The sequence below is a fragment of the Balaenoptera acutorostrata genome, chromosome 1 (assembly GCF_949987535.1).
Source record: "Balaenoptera acutorostrata chromosome 1, mBalAcu1.1, whole genome shotgun sequence".
NCBI classification, from domain to species: domain Eukaryota; kingdom Metazoa; phylum Chordata; class Mammalia; order Artiodactyla; family Balaenopteridae; genus Balaenoptera; species Balaenoptera acutorostrata.
In genome coordinates, this window is record NC_080064.1 from 101,135,008 (window position 1) to 101,150,175 (window position 15,168).

At 45.6% G+C, this 15,168-nt stretch overlaps 2 protein-coding genes across 8 annotated transcripts in view; one reads left to right on the forward strand and one right to left on the reverse strand.

The window, feature by feature from the left end:
• The window catches only part of AP4B1 (adaptor related protein complex 4 subunit beta 1), a 12,447-nt gene extending 5,127 nt beyond the window's left edge, over positions 1-7,320 (reverse strand). Inside the window, exons 1-7 of one of the 7 annotated variants that reach the window (XM_057542313.1) lie at positions 7,225-7,320; positions 6,044-6,233; positions 3,764-3,988; positions 2,697-2,827; positions 2,176-2,323; positions 1,131-1,627; positions 12-95 (exon numbers count right to left, since the gene is read on the reverse strand). In XM_057542313.1, coding sequence (XP_057398296.1) covers positions 12-95; positions 1,131-1,627; positions 2,176-2,323; positions 2,697-2,827; positions 3,764-3,988; positions 6,044-6,156 — 1,198 coding nt within the window. In that variant the 5' untranslated portion in view covers positions 6,157-6,233; positions 7,225-7,320. The other 6 variants (XM_057542370.1, XM_007169363.2, XM_007169362.2 and 3 more) reach the window with 6 other exon arrangements.
• Positions 6,823-14,137, forward strand: DCLRE1B (DNA cross-link repair 1B). The gene is made up of 4 exons (XM_007169359.2): positions 6,823-7,245; positions 7,865-8,030; positions 8,512-8,694; positions 11,049-14,137. The coding sequence occupies exons 1-4, from the start codon at positions 7,057-7,059 to the stop codon at positions 12,128-12,130; spliced, it is 1,620 nt and encodes a 539-aa protein (XP_007169421.1). The 5' UTR covers positions 6,823-7,056; the 3' UTR covers positions 12,131-14,137.
• Positions 14,138-15,168: the final 1,031 nt, after the last annotated feature.

The window sequence follows — 15,168 nt, forward strand, 5'->3', positions numbered from 1 at the left end:
GTAGCCATTACCTGTGGTAATGTGCTCTTGTCGAAGCCCCAGCAGCTCTGTTAGAATCTGCACACATTGATCCGTGTAGGTCCTGGCGATGCCACCTACAGAGGAAGGGAAAGCAGAAAAATGTGTTAAGTCAAATACTAGCACCTCATTCTAAAATAATTTCCCACCAGCCAAAGAAAGACCAAGAGGACCAGAAATACCTAAAAAAAAGAAAAAGAAAATGAAAATCACCCCTTGCTTGATGAAATAAGAATCTAAGTTTACTATAAAGGGAGCTTTGGTAAAAAGAATTTCCCATTGAACAAGGTTGAAAACTTTTAGTAACAAAGGTATTTATGTGGCAGCCAGTTTGCTGCAGCACACCTGTACAGGAATATTCCTGCTGGGAACACTGTGTAACAGCCTCCAGACTGCAGGATTTCTACTCCCCTCTTTGTGCCCTCTTCTCTGCCTCTAGAAATAACCATACTTTATTCTACATACGAGGGTTCCTTCTCCTCCTCTACTTGAAGTCCTCCAAAACTTAGCTCCCCAGCTGCTTGCATTTGACTCACTCCAGCCCTTTAAATTCCAGACAAAGTAGCATGAAAAGGTCTGTAAGTATTAGGTTTTACTCTGTGCTGGTCCACTCAGCATAATGCGTAGCCCAGAGCAGAAGCTTGATAAAAGATTGCTAAATTTTCAAAGGACTTTGAGTCAGGAAAGCTGGGTTCCAGTTCCAGTTCAGGAACTATGTGACCTTTGCGCAATTTAAGAAACTTCCTGTGCCTGAGTTTCTTCATCTTTGAAACTAAGTTAATAATAACACTTGTCCATTTTTCTTGGTTGCCTCACAAGGCTGTGGGAAGATCATATACAGAATAGCATTTTGGATAACAGACGACAAAAGGCAATATAAATTGTGTTACAGTTTGCGTTACACCTATAGTCTATATCCTAGAAGATATGGAAACACCAGTGTTGACCAAAAAAACCTTTCTCCCCACCTTGTTTGTAGTCACTGACCCAATTGTTTTGTGCAAGACACTTTGCCTCTGAAGCAAGATTCACTCCCTTTTCTCTCTGTGGTTCCACAGCTTTCTAGCTGGTTGGTCTAGGCTCTCACAAAGGAAAAGCAACAAGACGCCTACCTATGGCAAAGATGGCAGCCTGCGCGAAGTCGGCGGACACATCCGTGCAGTACCCTCGAAGCTCCTCCAGCACCTGCTGCACGTTCTCGTCGTTCACCAGCTCACACAGCACCTCCACCTTCTGGAGCTTGATGTAGTGGGGCTCCGAGTAGGAGCAAAAAAACTTTTTGTAGTGGCTGCTAAAGTGACCTGGCAAACTGTGCAGGACCTGGCGCACATGGCAAAGGGCGGCAAAACAGAGCTCGCGGCTCTCTGAAGAACAGGCAGCCAGCAAAGTTCCCTTGACTTGCATGAGCACGTCGGTTTGCACATGGGGGAAGTTTTTTGCCAAGATCAGAAAGAGTTTGGTGGCTCCCATCACCACACCTGGGCTACTGCTCTTGAGAAAACCGTCCAACAGGTTGAGAATGTCAAACAGCTCCTCCTCACTGCGGGGCTGGTAGCGGAGGAGAAAGTTCAGTACTTCAGCCTGGCCCCACTGGTCCAGTGTTGACATTCTATCCAAAAAAGAAAACAAAAGTGCTATTCTCGCAACAAAATTAGGACCACCTCCATGCTACTGCCATGTCACCAGTCATCTGTTCATCACAACAAGGGGAGATTTCTTGAAAATAGGTTGTGCCATAATCAAATTATTCTTTTGATGTATTAAAGTCTACACAAAATAAGGCTTTAAATTCCAAGATGAGTTTACGGTACAAATGCACACTCATCGAAGGCCAAAGACATGATCACTATACCCTAGATCCAGATTCTCTACATTTTAAGATAGTATGAATGGCTTAGTTTGGAGGACATAACGACTGCAGAGGACAGAACCTATCCCTGAAGGATCCTTCTGCCATCTCTCTATATCACCAAAAGAAACTAAGGCAAATTTTTAAAAAAATTCTCTCAATGAAACATGAGGAAGTTAATAGTTACGGTTAACTTTCTTTACTACTCTACAGAAGTTGTTCAAGACCTCTCCTTCATTCAATACATCAACAAGATCCCACTAGGATGTAGATCTGATCATGATAAAAGAGCACAGAGGCATCCAAACCGATTTAAGAGATGGTGGGCGATGGGCTTATTGATGACAACACCTCCTTCCTGTTTCAGAATTTCCTCCAGAGACCTCAGGCAGTTCACAACCACAATTGGATCCTGGTCACGCAGCAAACTATATAATTCGTTTACCAGGGCACCATCTATAGAACGGAACAAAGATCTCACATAAAGAAAAGTTTCAGGGTCAAGGTGATAGAGCCATAATAACATTTCCAGGCAGACAAAGCTGAACTTCTCTGCCACAAAAATAGCAAAGGCAGTAACAAAGTGCAAGGCCAAAACAATGGCCATTTCCAGACTGTTCTAAGCAGCTAAGGCACAGGATCTCACGTGGGCCCCAAAGAAAGGACTTCTCTAATCTCAGAAAATACCAAGCCCTGCATCCTACTTAAAAGAGACATACAGAAGTAGGGTCACATTATTATTTTCTACCAAAGCTACATACTCTTTTACAAAGTCATATAATGGAAACACAAATAAATACTGATCATGGTAGATTACACTGAAACTTACCCACTTCAGAGTCTCCATGAAGAGTATGCATCTTGGCACAGCCAAGGACTGCTACCCTCCTGACATATGAAGCCTTATCCTGCAGACCGTTGAGAACTGGCTGTTGGATATATTCCTGCACACCAGGCAACCTAAGCAACACATCCTAGAGTCAGTCAGATCCTAAGGTACTAGTTTTGACATAATTTAGCCCCTATTGACTTAACAGAGGGTTTAGTAGATGTTTGAATATGCATTGGTCAGATTTCTCTCCAACAAACTGGAGAAAGCTGCCGCCAAACTTAAAGAGCCTTGACTTTTCACGTGGAATAATGCCACACAGGCAGGTTAGAAAAAATACACACACACACACACACACACATTTAGAAGTATTTAACTATTTCAGGGACTTCCCTGGTGGTCCAGCAGTTAAGACTCCGTGCTCCCAATGCAGGGAGCCCGGGTTCGATCCCTGGTCAGGGAACTGGATCCCGTGTGCCGCAACTAAGACCCAGAGCAGCCAAATAAATAAATAAATATTTAACTATTTCACTGAGAGTAAGGATAGAAAAATTCCTTAATGAGATCACATATATAGTTTTTTAAACCAAAGCAATGGCCGAAAACCTGAGTTCAGGTTACAACAGTGTCTTCCCCAGTATTAAGGCGCTCAAATAAATTGTTGTCATTAAAAACCTGCCCCGGGCTTCCCTGGTGGCGCAGTGGTTGAGAATCTGCCTGCCAATGCAGGGGACACGGGTTCGAGCCCTGGTTTGGGAAGATCCCACATGCCACGGAGCAACTAGGCCCGTGAGCCACAACTACTGAGCCTGCGCGTCTGGAGCCTGTGCTCTGCAACGAGAGGCCGCGATAGTGAGAGGCCCGCACACCGCGATGAAGAGTGGCCCCCGCTTGCCACCACTAGAGAAAGCCCTCGCACAGAAACGAAGACCCAACACAGCCAAAAATAAATAAAAATAAATAAATAAATTTTAAAAAAATGTGCGATTAAAAAAAAAAAAAAACCTGCCCCATGAGCACATGAACTTATCAGTCACTGAGATACAGGACGGGAGGGGAGCGCTCACCTGAGGCTACACATGCTCCGTAGTGCCAACCCTCGCACCATCGGGTTGGGGTCCGAACAGTCTTTGCACAGTGTATTGATGGCCAGGAGAGCCAGATCTGGTTTCAGGGGGGCATAGGTACACATGTAGAGATAAACCAGCTTCTTCTGAACAATATCTATAGTGGCACTGGCCTTCACCATTTCCATGAAAACACCAGACATGTCCGAGCCCTGGGTCATGTGCCTGAAACCAACACCCAAAGCAGGAAAAAAGTAAAATACATAATCCCCAACCTACAACAGAAAGCCTTTTACTTATACATGCCCTGGATATCCAACTAGATTGTGATCTCTTAGAGCGGAGCAACCAGGTCTACTTTGTCTATCATATCACACAATACTTCACAACGGGCCTGCAATAAACGTGCTTCTATTCATTCAACAAACTAGTACATTCCAGTCACATTCAGATTTTACATTCCAGGGATATGTTCTGGGGAATAATCTTGAAGAAGGCATGGTCTCAGATCTCAAGGAAGTCAAAGGTCTACCAAGGAGGCAGACAAGAACACTGCTAATTACAGAATGTTAGATTGATATTATAACAGAAGTAACAGACAAGGTGCAGTGGGGATCAGGAGGTCTAACACTGCCAGAAAGTCATAAAATGTTTCCACAGAGGAAGAAATACTTGAGCGGAATGAGCAGGAGCTCCAGGCAGGTGTAGTAGATAGGTAATGATACACACTATGAGGCATGTGGACATGAGCAAGAATGGTACATTCTTTTCAGAGTATGCAGGTAGTTAACTGCGTGTTCCTTGGGTGCTATGATAAGAAATTTGGACTTTATTCTGTAGATCACTGTTTCTCAAACAATGATCTCCTATAGCAATTAGAGGGGATGTCTGTTTAAAATGCAGATTCCTGGGTTCCATCCCACCCTACTGAAATCAGAATTACTGGATTGGATGAAAATTTTACATTTTCTAAAAAAGCACCCCAAGGGACTTTTGTGCATACTGAAGTTTGTGATCCACAGCTATACACAAGAGTTATATTGTCAAATTCATATGCTGGAAAATCAATCTGGCTGAAATGAGGGCCTAAGGTGACCTACTACTAAGCTACTGCAATTGCTTTAAAAAGGGAACCAGAACAGCAGTGCCAATTAAAAAAAAAGAGGATGGACCACAATGTTCATTGCAGCTCTGTTTACAATAGCCAGGACATGGAAGCAACCTAACTGTCCATCCACAGATGAATGGATAAAGAAGATGTGGCACATATATACAATGGAATATTACTCAGCCATAAAAAGAAACGAAATTGAGTTATTTGTAGTGAAGTGGATGGACACAGAATCTGTCATACAGAGTGAAGTAAGTCAGAAAGAGAAAAACAAATACCGTATGCTAACACATATATATGGAATCTAAAAAAAAAAAAAAGGTTCTGAAGAACCTAGGGGCAGGACAGGAATAAAGATGCAGACATAGAGAATGGACTTGAGGACACGGGGAGGGGGAAGGGTAAGCTGGGACGAAGTGAGAGAGTGTTATGGACTTATATACACTACCAAATGTAAAACAGATAGCTAGTGGGAAGCAGTCGCATAGCACAGGAAGATCAACTCGGTGCTTTGTGACCACTTAGAGGGGTGGGATAGGGAGGGTGGGAGGGAGACGCAAGAGGGAGGAGATATGGGGATATATGTTTATGTATACCTGATTCACTTTGTTATAAAACAGAAACTAACACACCATTGTAAGGCAATTATACTCCAGTAAAGATGTTAAAAAAAAAAAGAGGATGGATACTTAGAACCATGAATCCATACCATCAGGCTTGAGCAGTGACAATCAGGTGTCACCAAGACTGACTCCCACATTTGCTCAGCTGGGTGGTGACGTTCATCAACACAAATACAAGTGGAAGAGCATGTTTGGGGAGGGCGGAAGGATGTAGGTACTATTTTGCATGTCTTTGAAGAAATATCCAGGTGGAAATGCCAAGCAGGCAGTAGGATCTGTGGGTCTGACGATAAAAAAAAAGGAGGTCTGTGCTAGACACAGATCTGGAAGTCAGCAGTACAAGTTCAAGATATGGATGAAACCACCCAGCTGAGTAAAATAAGCAAAATATGTCCCACAAGGGAGACTTAGACGGCAGTCCAGAGAAGCAGGAAGACCAAATCATACAACTGCCATGGGTGCAAGTTCACTTAATCTTTCTGAGCGGCCAGGGGTAGAGAGCCCTGACGGGGATGGCAATGGGGGAGTTAGGGCGTTGGGTGATACCTAATCACTCGCTGGATGACATTCCGATAGCGCAGCCTATCAGCCTGAATGTGAGGGTTACACAGAGCCTTCTTCAGCTCCTTCACCACGTCCTCGGAGCCCAGGTACGGCATCTTCTCGAACAGTCACGGGGCAGTTCCCAGAGATCCCTAGGTAACTCGTGGGCTCCTTCTAGCCCTGACGTGGGGACCTGGGTAAAGGAAACGTCAGTCAGTGAAGAGACGACAGGCGCGATCTGGCCCAGCCTTGGCTTCCCCCAGGGCCGGCATCCGGGCCCTACCACACTCAAACTTCAACCCTCTCGCTGCCGGGCGAGGCCCACCCTAGGCTCTGCGGATCCTTCCGGGGACCTGCAGGCTGGTTCGCTCCGCCCACAGAGCTCTCCCGCAACCTCTAGGCCCTCGGCCCGACTTCCAGCCCCGCAGGCAACAGTCCGTGGACCCCTCCCTCTCCAGTTAGAGCCTTTCTTGCGCCTCCACGCGGTAGCCGTCACCAAGAGGCCCAATCAACCTTTCTGCGGAAGTCCCGCCTCCTCCAGGGGGACCACGCAGAGCAGCTGCCAATCACCCTCTCCCAGTGAGCGCCGAGCGCAGCCTGGATCCCGACCTTAGGGTGCCCTTCCCCCAACCTCTCACCTCCCGGCGCCGCTGCGCGGCTACCTCTGGCGGAGCGGCGGCGGGCAATCGGAAATCGTCTACTTCCGCCTGTCTCCGCCCAGCAGCGCGCGCTTTGAGACCGGGGCCTCGGCCCCTGGTCCCGCGCGCCAGGGGGAGTGGCGCTCCGTTGGGCGCCTTCTGTGGTTTGCGATTCCACCCCTAGACTCCCACCAGCACGGTCACTTCCTTCTTTCTGCCCAGTCTAGTCACTCATTCCCCCACTGAGCTGGCTTTCCTTACGGTCTCTGGCCCTGTTCTTGCCCCAGCATGACTTTTTTCAGGGCGCCGTTGTAGGAGCCTCCCGCAGGAGCTCTGTTCCCATGAAGATCCCACTGGTGACTCTCCAACCCCGCCACCATGAACGGGGTCTTGATCCCTCAAACGCCCATCGCTGTGGACTTTTGGAGCCTGCGCCGGGCTGGCTCCGCCCGGCTCTTCTTCTTGTCCCACATGCACTCGGACCACACCGTGGGTCTCTCTAGCACCTGGACCCGGCCCCTCTACTGCTCCCCAGTCACCGCTTACCTCTTGCACCGTCACCGACAGGTATGGGGGGCTGGAGTCGGCCTCCGAGAGTTGGTCCCGGCAGCTGGGTGGGGACTTCCGATCTGTCACAGCCTTGGAGTCATAGAGTTGGGGCCAGGAAGACTGATTTTTACAAAAGCGAGAACCCAGAATGCATCTTTAGCCCAGAATAGGAGTGTGGTTTCCAACTGGCCGGCTTGGGATGTTTGAGTGATAAATTGGGGAGGATTTTTAGTCCAGCCAAGGAAATTGTTCCTACCTCTTCACATAAGCTAGGCCAGTGTTTCCCAAACTTGCCTCATCATAAGAATCCACCCAATGTGCTGAGTAAAATACAGATTCTCCAGCGCCTCCCTTCTCCCCCATCTGATTCAGTAGACATAGCTAGCGCAGGTCGTGGAAATCTGGTTGGGATTTTTTTCAACAGGTGCCCCCCAAAGGATTATTATGATTTGGAAAGTTTGAGAATCGCTGACAAGACTTGTTTCCTGGACTCTTAATTGAAACTTGTATGAAGGGTGAGGTAGAGGGTGGGAAGAGGAAGGGAGGATTGTTTGGGAATCCCCATCACAGCTTCTGATCTACGGAGGTATCAGGGAGGGGAGTCTGTGTTCCTTGGGATGACCAACTGTTTCCTCAGGTATCTAAGCAGTGGATCCGAGCCCTGGAGGTTGGTGAGAGCCATGTCCTGCCTCTAGATGAAGTTGGGAGAGAGACCATGACTGTAACCCTCATCGATGCCAATCACTGCCCTGGCTCTGTCATGTTTCTCTTTGAAGGATACTTTGGAACCATCCTCTACACAGGTGGGTTCCGGAGGGGTCCTTTCCACTTTCCCAGCCTAGACACTACTTTTTTTTTTTTTGGGCCAAGCCCCGCGCTTTGCGGGATCTTAGTTCCCCAGCCAGGGCGGAACCTGCCCCCTCGGCAGTGAAAGCGCGGAGTCCTAACCACCGGACCGCCAGGGAATTCTCAACACTACTTTTCTTGAGCATCTTTGACTCATAGTAGAAGTCTGGAGACCTCCTAGCTTCATGCCACATGAGCACAGTGACCCTTTCTCAACTGATTTCCCACTCTTTAAGGGTATGAACTTTGCAAAGAATCATGAAAAAACAGGAGCACGATGGAGACGTTTCCACAAAGAAGCTGTACTACATTTATCATTGCTAGACTCTAGTTTTTTCCAGCAGGCCAGTAGGCAAATGCCCATTGTTGGAATTGGGAGAGGCTTGTCTTCTATACTTTTGTCTCTGACTGTCTGCCTCCCATATATTCTTCTTCCAGGTGATTTTCGGTATACACCGTCCATGCTGAAGGAGCCAGCCCTGAGACTGGGGAAGCAGATCCATACCTTATACCTAGACAACACCAATTGCAACCCAGCCCTGGTTCTTCCTTCCAAAGAAGAAGCTGCCCGCCAGATTGTTGAGCTCATTCGAAAGCACCCACAACATAACATAAAGATTGGTGAGGGCTTTCCTTTCCTTTTTTTCTCACTCATGGAGCTAGTGAATCTAGGTTCTTTGGAGTGTCTCACATCTTTCAGGTCTTTGTGCAGATGTCCTTTTCTCCATGAAATCTACCCTGACCTTTTAATTTAAAATTACAATCTGCCCACCATCTCTACTCCCACATTCCCAACTCCTGATCCCCTAAACCAATTCAACTTTTTCATAGCATTCGTCAACTTCCCATATACTCCATATGTTTTAATATACTGTTGCTTATTGTTGACTGTCTATCCCCACTTTCCCTGCCACACACACACACACACACACACACATATTCCTTGAGGGTGTGGATGGAGGTGGGAAGAAGTCTTATGTGTTTGTGGAACAGAGAAGCAGCAGTATGACAGGTGCACAGTGGTTGAGGAGGCTGGAAAGGCTGGAGGGGCTGAAGTGCCTGTAAGCCATTTTGAACTTGATCCTAAATGCAACCATTGCTCTTAGGATAAAGAGCTATTGAAGGGTTTTAAGTAGGAGAGGGACACTATTGCCCTTATCACCCTACAGTGTATTCCATAATTTACGTATTTATTGTATTTAATTTTTATTATCTGTCTCCCTGTGTTAGAATGTAAATTTCACAATAGACAGGCTCTTTGTTTCACTTATGGATATATCCCAGATGCCTAGGTTAATGCCTGATAGAGGCATTCGGTAAATATTTGTTAGCAAGTGAATGAAGTTTATCAGAATGTAGATATTCAGGGGAGTGTTCTTGCAATTAGATACATTGAAAACCCAGCTGTCTGCTTGTTCTAGTGACGCCACAACAGTACAAAACATTTTGGGATTCTTGGAATTGCCTTTTGGGATAGTTTATAAAAATCCATTTTTATTTTTAAAAATGTAATAGATTTAGTTCCAAATGATTTTTTTGATTGTTTCCAAAATTGTAGTAAATCCACAAAAGGAAGAAAATTTGCCACCATGATGAACATTTTAAAAGGATATGCCCCAACTCTGAAAGGAGTTTCAAAATAGGTTTAAACAAAGGCATTGAAAAAAAAAATTGTATACCTTCCAGAGTGACTACCAAATTGATGGAGAGATATTCCCTCTCAGGATTGCTTGACTACTTATGAAGAAATATCAGTCCTAACTATTCTTGGAGTTTTCAACGCAGAGTTTTCCCAGAGAAGCACAGCTGGCTAGTAGGGTACTGTAGTAGGGCTTGATTAATTTTGCAGATATACAATAATCCCCTACTGTGTGCCAAGTATTCTGATAGGCAGTGGGAATAGAAAAAAATGAATAAAATATGAGGGCTTATAGTCTAGTAGTAAAGGGCCTAGAAGAGGTAAAATAAAAGGCAGGAGGATAGGGAGAGAGAAAAGAAAATCAGCTACCTTTGTGCCCAAAGAGTGAGATTTTGAACCATGATGAGGAATAAGGTGGGTATAAAGGAAATATAGATTCTTTAAAGGAGTTCACAGTCTGGTTGTAGACTTGAAATACACCTTCAGAAAAGGTCTGAGAACAACTACTTAAACAACATTTCCCATATCTGTTACCATAACCACTACCCAAATTCAGGCCTCCATTTCTTTCTCTATAAGTACTATTTGGGCCTTCTAACTGGTACTTCTGCTTTCAATATATTCTCATGCAGGTCTTTGAATAATACTGCTGCCACTTTTTTTTCTAAAGCCCTGCTCTGATCCTATGAATCCTATAATTAGAATTAGCCATTTTCCTGCTTACAGCTCCTTAATGACTCACCTTCACTTACAGAATTAAATCCAAGCTCCCTAGCAGTACATACAAAGCCCCCTATTATATGGCCCTTGCTCACCTCTCTAGTGTCATTTCTTACCAGTTTCTTTGTACCTTAGTAACACTGAAATGACCTCTCTTAAAATGTTCTCTACCATCCCCTTCCCTTGCCAGATTAACTTGCACCCATCATTTAGGACTTATCTAAGTTGTCATTTTCAGGGAGCTATCCCTAACTCTATCAACTGGTAGATGTTTTTCTGTGCCCTCATAATACTGTGTGCATGTCTGTAGCATGCATTGTTTCTGGGTCCCCAAATAGATTACACTCCTTGAGGACTGAGATTTTTGTTTGTTTTCACGGGGCCTAACACCTGATAGATGCTTTCCTCTGTTGAACTGAATGAATAAGTGGATTCTGTGCTAAACTTCTCTCTACCCCATCCTCCATATACCTCAGCTCAAATGCCACCTCCTTCCCGATAGACAGTCAGGGGGTAGTCCCATTAATTTTGTGTATTTCTATTAAACATCTGGTTGACTTATTAGCTTCATCCTCTTCCTTCTCTTACTTTCCCCAATCCCTTGAACATTATTCAGGACTCTATAGCCTGGGAAAAGAGTCACTGCTGGAGCAGCTGGCCCTGGAGTTTCAGACCTGGGTGGTATTGAGTCCTCGGCGCCTGGAGTTGGTGCAGCTGCTGGGCCTGGCAGATGTGTTCACAGTGGAGGAGAAGGCTGGCCGCATCCATGCCGTGGACCACATGGAGATCTGCCATTCCGCTATGCTGCGTTGGAACCAGACCCACCCTACCATTGCTATCCTCCCCACCAGCCGGAAAATCTACCGTTCCCACCCCGATATCCACATCATCCCTTACTCTGACCATTCCTCCTACCCTGAGCTCCGTGCCTTTGTCGAAGCACTGAGGCCTTGCCAGGTGGTGCCCATTGTCAGGCGACAACCCTGTAGGGACTACTTTCAGGACAGCCTGAGCCCCAGGCTCTCTGTGCCTCTGATTCCAGACTCTGTACAGCAATACATGAGTTCCTCCTCCAGAAATCCAAGTTTTCTCTGGCTGTTGTTAGAAAGGAAGCTAAAGAGACTGAGAACCCAGGGTGTCGTGTTTGAATCCCTTGAGGAAAATGCTGATCACTCTCAAGCTGACAGGGACTCGAAGAAGACCAAGAATGAGAACCTTTCTGGGGAGCTTGAGAAGCAGCCCTCCCACCATCCTTTGAAGATCAAGAAGCAGTCATTCCCGGACGTCTGCAACAAAGAATGGGAGGGGGCAGTCCCTTCCTCCGAGTCCCAGAAGATGGTGACTGTATTGACTGCCCCCTCGGGTTTTTCAGTGCACTTAAGGTCTACAGATAAAGAATTTCCCTCTCCGGAAACTGGGGAGGAAATCGGTGTAGGGCCCTACTTGGTACCCAGGGGAGACAATGCGGGCTCAGCAGCCACAGGGAACCAGAGAGCCTGGATGGGCCAGGATTCCCCCCAGTCTCACAGCAGCAGGGCTGCTCCTCTTCTGGCTCCTGAGTACAGGGGCCTGGCACTCAAATACCTTCTGACTCCAGTGAACTTTCTCCAGGCAGGGTTCTCTTCCAGGGGCTTTGACCAGCAAGCGGAAAAATACCATCAACTCTTGCTCAAGTACAGACAGGAGAGTATAGAATGACAACCTTGTTTTGATTCAACACTGCACTTTTTTTTTTTTTAACTCATCAAGAGTTATTTTCAAAGTTAGCACTCTTTGTATTTCTACCACTAACAAATGGCAGTGCCACATCAACACTGCACTTTTGAAAATAGTGGCTGATGGCTTATTTGGGGCCTTACTTTTCTGTGGTACATGCCCACCCTGTAACAAGACTTCTCAAAGCGTGTTCATTGGAATCCTAGTGCCTATGGAATCTTTAGTTCTATAATTGACTTGTGTTTAAGAAACACTTTACATTATAACCCCTTTACAGTATATGTGATCACATTAAATGTTCTGGGAAGTCCTGCAGTAATTTAATCTTTTTAACTTTGTTTAACCCAGTATTTCTCCAAACTTTTTTTTTTTTTGGCTGTGTGGCATACGGGATCTTAGTTCCCTGATCAGGGATTGAACCCGCGCCCCCTGCAGTGGAAGCAGAGTCCTAACCACTCTCCAGACTTTTTGAACGTGCAGTCCTCTTGTGTGCCTGCAGAAAGCGATAGAGTCTGACCAAAAAGGACCAGTTTATTCCCATTGTTTTGTGTGTCATGTGTCATTCCCCATGTCCCTTTCTGTCTCTTCCTAGATAAAAGTCCCTAGGGAGTTCTGTTTTTTAATTTAGGAACTGTGGTGCAGGAGGATAAAGTGGCCCAGGCAGCATGTTCCAATCCTGAAGGTCACTGATTTGCTGTGACCCCATCCAAGTCACTTCCTGTCTCTGCCTCTGGGAGGGAACAGGAAGTGATGAAGATCCTTGAAAAACTGGAGAAAATTTCCACCTCTGCCTCGGTGAGAGTTTGCAGTTAGTGTCCCTGAGGACCTACCTGGAAGAGAGCCAGCTGGGGGACTGGGCACCCCTCACCAAGGCAGTATCTGGAACCCTGCCAAACATTAGGCTTTGGGTAAGATGGGCCTCCCCGCTGCCTAGAGGCCCTGACTATTTGGCTGAAGTAAGGTTACAAAAGGTCAAATGTGCTGCCAGATAGTCCTGATTGTTCACACAGCTGGGATATTTGCTGCCCCCCTCCACCCAGTATCCCCCCCCTTCCATCCTTGGGTTGAGTAGGGAGCTGGAGGACATAGCCTGTTAGTTTTAGTATCCAGAGCAGAGACCAAGGAGCCAGCTGGTGGAAGGGGTGAGGGTGTGCAGTTCTGCCCTGACCTTCTGCTCACAGCCTGACAAAATGCCAAACCAATAAGCAGGACAGCAGATACCACAGTCACAGAGGGCACAGGCATGTGGAGCTGGGCACATGGATTAAAAACTGTTTCACAATGGAGCTTCAAGCCTTCATAATGAAGAAGCCTCTGATTCTTGTCCAGGGGGCCGGCAATTGTCTACTTCTGGAGAAAGATATGAAGAGTTTAGAAAGCAAAATAAGGCCTTTCTCTTAGGCAAGCTGTATACAGCTCTGTTTTGTCAGTGGCCTCCCATGGGCCCACCAGGAGCCATAGCAGGTGAGGCATGTGGGGTAGCAGGGGGCATGGGCCCTGTCCTGGGCTTGAATCCAGGGTACCTGGGCAAATAGAGATATCAGGCTTCCATAGCAGAGCCTCAGTTTCTCGTCTGTAAACCAGGGACTGAGGTACCTACCTCTCCTGATTGCTTTGAAGGTTAGATAATTGGTAAAATTCCTAGCTCAGTGCCTATCACATGATGGATATTTCAAATATTGGTTCTCTCAGCCTCTGGTTCTTTTTAAAAAAAATTGTTCTCTTTATAAAATAAGAAACTTTGGAAGTCATACAAAATATAAAGAAGAAAAAATCAGAATTCCTCCATGTAGATCAATTGTTTTCTTCTAGTCTTTTTCTGTGCATGTAAATATATTAAATATATAATTTTTTTTCCAAATTGGGGTAATACTGTTATATAGTTTTATATCCTACAGTTTACTTTCTTAATATCTTAAGCATTTTCTTGTATCATTAAATATTATTCAAAATGTCATTTTAATAGTTGTATAATACCCTATCATATGGGTATACCTTAATTAAAACTATTTGTTTTATTCAGCATTTTGTGTGCTCTTTTTTTCACAATTATACATATTACAATGAACATTCTTATGCATCTATCATGGCATTTGTGTTTATTTTCTTGGAGTAAATTACTGGAAGTGGGATAACAGTTTTAAGTTTTTTTAATTTATTGAAGTATAGTTGATTTCCAGTGTTGTGTAATCTCTACTGTACAGCAGAGCGATTCCGTTATACATATATATACATTCTTTTCCATATTCTTTTCCATTATGGTTGAATATAGTTCCCTGTGCTATATAGTAGGACCTTGTTTATCCATTCTCTATATAATAGTTTGCATCTGCTAATCCCAACAGGCTTAAGTTCTTGATGCAAATTGTGCCCAGTGCCCTCCAGAAAGGTTTCCTTACTATCCTTTCTGCAGAAGAGGATAGCATTAAAATACCTTGAAGACTCATTAAGTTCAAATGGTGTCATTAGAATGGTATGTGTCAACACGTGGAAAATCATCTTGTGTGCTACGTTAATATTTACTAAGCTGTGTGGGCAAGGCTTAGCCTGAGTTCATCTGGGAGCGTCTAGCTGTCTCACTTCTGTGCTACTCGAAGGTGGCTGGGAGAGATAAGGTAGTCTTCAGTACAAGGGCCCCCAGATGGGAGTTATCTTCTAGCAGCAAGGAAACCTGTCAACTCTTGGCACGTGCTGTGTCACACGTATTCCTATAGAATACCTTCCATATAGAAGCGGGATCTATATGAATTCAGATGGGGGGGGAGGTAGAAGCAAAGGGCTTTGAGGAATTTAGTTGTTGGTGGCATGTCTCTGTATTAATAATGGGAAGGGACTTCCCTGGTGGCACAGTGGTTAAGAATCTGCCTGCCAACGCAGGGAACATGGGTTCGAGCCCGGGTCCGGGAAGATCCCACGTGCCGCGGAGGACCCCACGTGCCGCGGAGCAACTAAGCCAGTGCGCCACAACTACTGAGCCTGCGCTCTAGAGCCAGCGAGCCACAACTACTGAGCCCGCATGC